The sequence below is a fragment of the Oncorhynchus tshawytscha genome, linkage group LG29 (genome assembly GCF_018296145.1).
Source record: "Oncorhynchus tshawytscha isolate Ot180627B linkage group LG29, Otsh_v2.0, whole genome shotgun sequence".
NCBI lineage: Eukaryota > Metazoa > Chordata > Actinopteri > Salmoniformes > Salmonidae > Oncorhynchus > Oncorhynchus tshawytscha.
Window position 1 is genome coordinate 22,798,775 of NC_056457.1, and position 7,680 is coordinate 22,806,454.

Consider the following 7,680-nt stretch of genomic DNA (forward strand, 5'->3'; position numbering starts at 1 on the left):
ATACCTGCTTTATTTGCAGCCTGTGCTGGAGGTTGAAGACTAGGTGGTGGCCGGTGGTTGGGAAGGGTGTGTGTATGTTTGTGGTGTATACGCGTGTGTGTGTGGGGTGGGGTGGGGGGGGTAGTGACAGCTCGGAGCTGGGTAGAGGGATAAAGAACACGTAGGGCTCTGCACTGAGACAGGGTAGACATCACCCCGATGCAGGGCTCCCTCCCTCCCTCCCTCCCTGCAGCTTATCAGTTAGACCCTGGACACACCCTGTGAGATGGATGACTTAGCCAATATTAACAACACACTTTTGTGGATCGACGAGAGAGAGGAGAACTATTGGACAACCAAGGTGCGACCTGGTTGTAATGGCAAGGGTTGCAAGTATAATAGGTCACCTAGTACCCATAACAACAAATAAAGGCATCCATCCATTCATCATCAACAAAAAATGTAATGTTCACCAATGTAGGATGGATGGTATGGATTTTCTAGTAGTGGCTTGTAGTAGTCATGGCAGCAATCAATTCATCCGAATGTTTACTGAATCCAGCATTGTGATGCAATAGTACCTCGAGAGACACGGGCCACATAAACATTAGGACCTACTTTGCACATTATCTGTACAGCCAAGTATAGCCTATAAAAAGACAGTGATATTAATCTAGATTTGGGACTTATACCACAAATGTGTAACTGTGCCTACAAATATCACCGAGCCTCACCACTAGGCCTATATTTACACTGGGGCCTAGACCACAGGCAGAGTATAGCAGGGCTAACTAAGGACTCACCCCAGGGACATGTTGTAATGTCTACTGTTAAGGTCCCTCAGTGAGTGTTTGTTAGTTGCAGCTTACATTCACACACCTGTAAAAGAAGTCCATTCCCGCCCCGGTCCCAATGAAAACATCCCTTTAAAGCAGCCTATGTGCACACAATGGAAGCACCGACACCGTCCTACTTAGCCGCTTTGTCCACTTCTCAAATTTCTGTCATCTCACTTGGCTTTGTTACCGCATCCCCATCAAAACACCCACATGTACCTGGAGCCTCCCCAACATTCCCTAATTCCATCAATAATGTTGGGTATGTAACATATGAGGTGCAATACAGTGCATTGTCATATTTAAACAAGTAGTCAATGATTAGTAACAACTGCATCAAGGCGTAAAATGTATGAACTTAGCCATTTCCCAAAATCGCAAAGTAAATACGTTGCGAATTACTTCAATTTTCAATGTAGCAGCTACAAGTACCCTACATTTGAGAAATTCCGGAGCAAAGAAGGTTTAAGAGGGGCGTTGTGGGGAGGGGCGTTGTGGCACAGTGAGGCCCAACCCCAGATTCCATTTTGGAAACCATCTTCCTCAGGTTCCCTCTTTCCTTCCTCCTCCTGCACCTACAAGTAAGTCCCTGTGTCCCCTCCATGCCCCACTGGCCGGCCAGGAGATGGAACTTAATCTTATCTAAAAAAGGCGGGTTAAAAATAGCTCTGGGAGCCAAAGGGCCAACCCATTTGTACCCTTGGGGAAACCACGACCCATCTCCACCAGGAAGAGAGAGAAAGTGTCTTAATACCACAACTTTTTTTATTTTGACTGTGTCTCCCGGGGGGGGTTTAGACCCATACATCTCTCTCCTATTCCAATGATTTAGCCTCAGAGAACAACAGGTTAACAGCTAAATGAGAGAAGAGAAAGAATGGGGGGGCCTAATACCAATGCCCTGCATTGTTGAAGGGACTTGACTGTCGGCTTGCCATCAGGGGACATTGTGTTTAAGTAGGTGTCTTTGGGGGTATGGGTGGGTTATTATTAGGTTAAATGGTGGGCTAATGAGAGCATAAGGGACCCGATTGGAGGGGAGGGGGGGGTGAAGGCTCTTAATTACCTCTCTTAGAGGGAGCTCACAGCATCCTCGTCTGGCCCAAACCTTATTGGGAGGAATGTTGATCAGCGGACTTGTTTTTTTGTCAAAGAATATATAAATGATTATCCTTTTAGCTTACCCAAACTTCTAATTACTTGTGTTATCGTTTCAGTGATGCTAGAAAATCCATGGTTCACATCTGGATTTTATCAAGTGTTTAGTTGGACTAATCATTCCCTTGAGTGGCCTTTTTATTTAAATTATTTTAACCAGCCCTAATTTTGACTTGCACCCCCCACCTTTACCCTTAGAATAGCCTCAATTCATCAGGGTGTGGACTTCGCAAGGTGTCAAAAACATTCTACAGGGATGCTGGCCCTTGTTGACTCCAACGCTTCCCACAGTTGTGTCAAATTGGCTGGATGTCCTTTGGGTGGTGGACCATTCTTAATACACACAGGAAACTGTTGAGTGTAAAAAACTCAGCAGCGTTGCAGTTCTTGACACAAACCTGTGGGCCTGGCACCAACTACCATAGAGCCTCACAGTGGAGGTGCCATAATACCCATAAAATCTAGCGGTCAAAACAGGGAAATGGTTCCAATCATTCTTTCACCATTCATTTTTTCAATAGGGAATTTTAGAAACTCTTGAAATAAGGGCGGTGTTTTATGTAAGCTTACCCTGCCTGGCGTGACGTTTTGATAACCATGTAAATCTCTCTCAGACAAAGTGACGTTTATCAATATAGTCTGCTCCATTTACTCTCAGATCCGAAAATACTAATAAGCATCAAAGGAGACATCAAGAAAAACTACAAATCCCTGCATGTCATTTCTAGCTGACACCCTTTCTAAAAGGTATTGTGTCAATTTAAAACATGCACAAGGCAGTTCACAGTATTGTCAATTTAAAAGAAATGTAGCCAATTTGCTCATTACTAAATTTAGCTAACATTAGATAGTTAATCAAGAGATTCTTACCTTTCGCTTCGATGCGGCAGTCTCGTCCAGATCATTATAGAATTTGTAGTTCTTTATGATCACCACATTAGCAGCTAATTAGCATTTCATTTTGGGGGGATAAATAGGTGAATATATTGATAAAGGGCCCCTTGTCCTAGATAGATTTACACAGTTATCAAAACGTCACGCCAGGGTAAACCTACACGAAACACAGCCCTTATTTTAGGTGTTTCTAAAATCCCCTATGGGAAAAATGAATGATGGAAAAACTATTGGAACCATTTCCTTGTTTGACAGCTAGGTTTTATGGGCATTATGACTCGTGGATCCCAGGAAGAGTAGCTAATGGGGATCCTAATAAATACCATACCACACTGTGGTACTCTATACCCTGTTCAAAGGCACTTAAATCTGTTGTCTTGCCCAAACACACTCTGAATGGCACACATACACAATCCATGTCTCAATTTAATCTGTCTCCTTCCCTTCAGCAACACCGTTTGGATTTAACAAGTGACATCAATAAGGGATCATAGACTGACCAGGTGATTTCACATGGAAACTATCTCATGGAAAGAGCAGGTGTCCTTTATGTTTTGTACTCTGTGTATAATGACATTGTTATTATTAGGACCATCTAGGCCGAAGACAAAACAAACATATCTACATTAAAGCCTATCACATCAAATTGCAGAGATGGAACACCACAAGATGGCATGCAGTCAAACTGCCATTTCTAACCAAAAGAGTAAGTAAGACGTTCTTGCTGGAGTAAGATCCAAGTCCAACAAACTTAAACCATAAAGATGCCTTTAGCCTTCTGGCGTGTGTAACTACCTACAACTGGTCAACATCACATGAAATCAAACATTATTGCACTCTATGCATCCCACATCAAGATTTTTTTTTTTTTACTGTTCAAACTGACTTGCCTCCAGACTCCTAGGCCTAACTGAGACCCATAGCTAGTCTATTTTGTCAACAGGCAAGGGTCATGAGTACCAATAATGCAGTGGATTTGGAGACCTTGTGGAGGGTGGAGAGCTGAGGACATACAAAGGGACCTCCTCTTTTAAAGTGTGATTCCACATTGATCATTTATCAACTACATTTGAAGTCAGAAGTTTACATACACCTTAGCCAAATACATTTAATCTCAGTTGAACAATTCCTGACATTTAATCCCAGTAAAAAATGCCATGTCTTAAGTCAGTTAGGATCACCACTTTATTTTAAGAATGTGAAATGTCAGAATAATAGTAGAGAGAATTATCTACTTCAGCTTTTATTTCTTTGACGACATTCTCAGTGGGTCAGAAGTTTACATACAATAAATTAGTGTTTGGTAGTATTTCCTTTAAACCGTTTAACTTGGGTCAAACGTTTTGGGTAGCCTTCCACAATAAGTTGGGTGAATTTTGGCCCATTCCTCCTGACAGAGCTGGTGTAACTGAGTCAGGTTTGTAGGCCTCCTTGCTCGCACACGCTTTTTCAGTTCTGCCCACAAATCTTCTATAGGTTTGAGGTCATGGCTTTGTGATGGCCATTCAAATAGCTTGACTTTGTTGTCCTTAGGCCATTTTGCCACAACTTTGGAGGTATGCTTTGGGTCATTGTCCATTTGAAAGACCCATTTGCAACCAAGCTTTAAATTCCTGACTGATGTCTTGAGATGTTGCTTCAATATATCCACATAATTTTCCTTCCCTCATGATTCCATCTATTTTGTGTCTGGCTTTTTTATGGCGGTTTTGGAGCAGTGGCTTCTTCCTTGCTGAGCGGCCTTTCAGGTTATGTCAATATTGGACTCGTTTTATTGTGGATATCGATACTTTTGTACCCGTTTCCTCCAGCATCTTCACAAGGTCCTTTGCTGTTGTTCTGGGATTGATTTGCACTTTTTGCACAAAGTACGTTCATCTCTAGGAGACAGAACACGTCTCCTTCCTGAGCGGTATGACGGCTGCCTGGTCCCATGGTGTTTATACTTGCATACTATTGTTTGTACAGATGAACGTGGTACCTTCAGGCATTTGGAAATTGCTCCCAAGGATGAACCAGACTTGTGGAGGTCTACAATTTTTGTTCCGAGGTCTAGGCTGATTTCTTTTGATTTTCCCATGATGTCAATCAAAGAGGCACTGAGTTTGAAGGTAGACCTTGAAATGTATCCACAGGTACAACTCCAATTGACTCAAATGTTGTCAATTAGCCAAATTGTTGATCATTTATTCAATCACACCATCTATATAACTTCCTCCAAAAAGAACATGATAGTTTATGAGGGATGATTACATTATTTATTTTTAAACAAACTGTCTTCTTGACAGTGCAAAAGCATTCTCCTCTGATCTAGTCTGCCATTTTATTTACATGGCCTTGCATGAGTATGACTGCAGGCCCTAAACCAGGACAGACTCATCTTTCTCTACCACAGAAAAAGTACTTTTTTAAAACCAAAGTTGTCTAGCCTATATCAGGCTTTCCTCAATTCACTTCAAGCAATTAAGTCAACTGACGCATCCTGCTTACTACCCCCACACACATCATTATCATCATCGTCCCCTCGTGTTGCCTTGAGGTGTTAGTTTCATCACACATTCAACTAAACTATTCACACTTCAGTATTTCTTCATCTGAAATAAACCCACCATCTTTGATAGTGTCTAGATTTGGATGGCGAGTTTCCCTACAGCAAAATGAGTGCGTTTGATCCCGCTGTCGTCGTAGGACTACTCGACTACAGTGTAGAATTTCGTAATGGAATGCGAACTGCTCATCCAGATCAGCACTCTCCTCCTTGTCTTCTTCCAAGTGGTCAGAGAGCTCGAGAGAAGAGGAACATCGACCACCGAACGCTCTAAAACCGTGTTGCTTCTATTTTCAACCCCCAACAAAAAAAAGTTTGCAATGCAAATATCAACAGGTAATTTCTCTATCACCAGATAACTTATTGCAAACAGAGAAACACAGTAGAGACAAAGTTACACTTTTACCCAATGCGGTTATATGCGCACAGTAGTCGACGAGAGCAAGGGACAAATGAAAAAAAATGCCTAGCAACCATTATCTAACCAGCCCTCGCTACGTTGCAGTTCCACAAGAGACAAAAACGCATCAGTTCTTCACTTTACTTGAGTAACTTTTGAGCGTCTAAAAGAGTAACAAAAAATAAAAAGAACCATAAATGATCACCAAGAAACACTTTACACATCAACCTCGTAGATGATGCAAAATGAATTAGCATATATCACTGAATGATAATTGTATAATGTGAAAAGACAAATAATGACGTTCTTAATTCTAGTGATGTAATAATTAGGACAAATATAGACCAGGATAACAAGCGGCGTGATGAGTACGGATAACTATTATGTTTACTTCCTGAACAATGAAAAAATAAATGATATCGAATCATTGAATAAATCGAATTAACACACAGGCTACTCTTGAAAAACAAATAAGTTTCGAAAACGTCTTGACAAGGTCAAAATGTAACTAGCTATACCGACACATGGCCACTAAGCTGTAGCTAGGCTCGATCAAAGTGCACTGAAGATATGGATGCTCGAGCGGAGCAACAGGCGGTTAGTTAGCAAGCTAGCAGACTTTGAACCTCCACCTCGAGCCCCCATAATTAAAACAAACGTTACCGATGATGGAAGTTAGAACTCCAACAATTTCTGTTAATTTTAAGTGGCGATAAGTAACTTAACCTCGTCGGTTACGAATAATCATAAGGAAGAAAAATTCCATCGCTCATGCGTTTTAATCATGGATGAGCATCAGGTCCTCAGCGAAACTAGGAAGCGAATGGGAGTCGAGAAAACTATCCTTTCCACGTCGCTTTTCGAAGTTTTACAACTTTGTCACAACAACTGTAAACTTCGCCAAACACGCAATTAACATCACATATCGACTAAACCAGACAAATAAGCCAGAATTGAGAGAATAAGCCGATAAGCTAGCTAGGTACTTACGTTTGACTTTGTTGGGGTTGGGCTGCTTACGCCGAGACATACTGATGATGGTGATGATGGGCTAAGAAAAAAAAAAAGAAGCTGCAAAGTTGTTCCGGAGAGGAATCAAAATGGCGTTTCTGAGGATGTGCAAAGTTCGACAACTTTGTTCCCCCCTCTTTCTTCCAAATTCCTAAAAAGGAAGATAGAAGAAAGAGTCCAGAGACGAGAGGAAAACACTTATTTCGCTATCCTCTCTGACCGTCCCCAAAGCGCAGCTCTCTCCTCTCCCCTAACCTGATAAGTAAGACGCATCACGTGTTGCTCCTGCTAGTCTCCAAGGGGACGTGTTACTGAGGCTGCTTCCACAAGACTTAAGCCAGTAAGCATCTCTACAGGAGGGGTCTCAAAAGAGCAAAAAGTTTTATCGAGCGGCGTGGTACCCTCAACATGAAAACTTGTCGAGAGAGGAAGTGCACGCCGAGGAAACTCGAGCCCTTTAAAGTTCTAGAACTTTGTTGTTGATCAACATTTCTTTATGGGGCAACTTTGAACGATGAACATATGCGTTTTATAAAATAAAAGCCGAACAAGAATACACACCTATCATCTTTTAAGTAAGTGTAATGATTAAATCATGTTTAAGTAGGTACAGGATCCAGTGATGGATGCATAAGCAAACTATATTTAACTAGTTTAAATTGTTAAATTTAGTTTCAACTGGTGCTGGCATACTCCCACATTCCTCCAAGCCCTCCTCTCTGGATACAGACCCCTCCCTGTGCCTTTACTCATCAACCACTGGCCGACAAACATTCCCTCCCCTCTATGCAGCTGAGCTGGTAGGAGCCTGCACAGCCCTCACACTGTCTGGGCCCCATTGAGATGTAGTCAGA

At 41.9% G+C, this 7,680-nt stretch overlaps 1 protein-coding gene across 3 annotated transcripts in view; it reads right to left on the reverse strand.

The window, feature by feature from the left end:
* LOC112233594 (ras-responsive element-binding protein 1) overlaps positions 1 to 7,216 on the reverse strand; it is a 77,913-nt gene extending 70,697 nt beyond the window's left edge. For 2 of the 3 annotated variants that reach the window (XM_024401339.2, XM_024401341.2), the window contains exon 1: positions 6,806 to 7,216. In XM_024401339.2, the coding sequence (XP_024257107.1) occupies positions 6,806 to 6,845 (40 nt within the window). In that variant the 5' untranslated portion in view covers positions 6,846 to 7,216. The remainder of the gene's footprint in view (positions 1 to 6,805) is intronic. The other variant, XM_024401340.2, reaches the window with a different exon arrangement.
* Between the last annotated feature and the right edge of the window lie 464 nt (positions 7,217 to 7,680).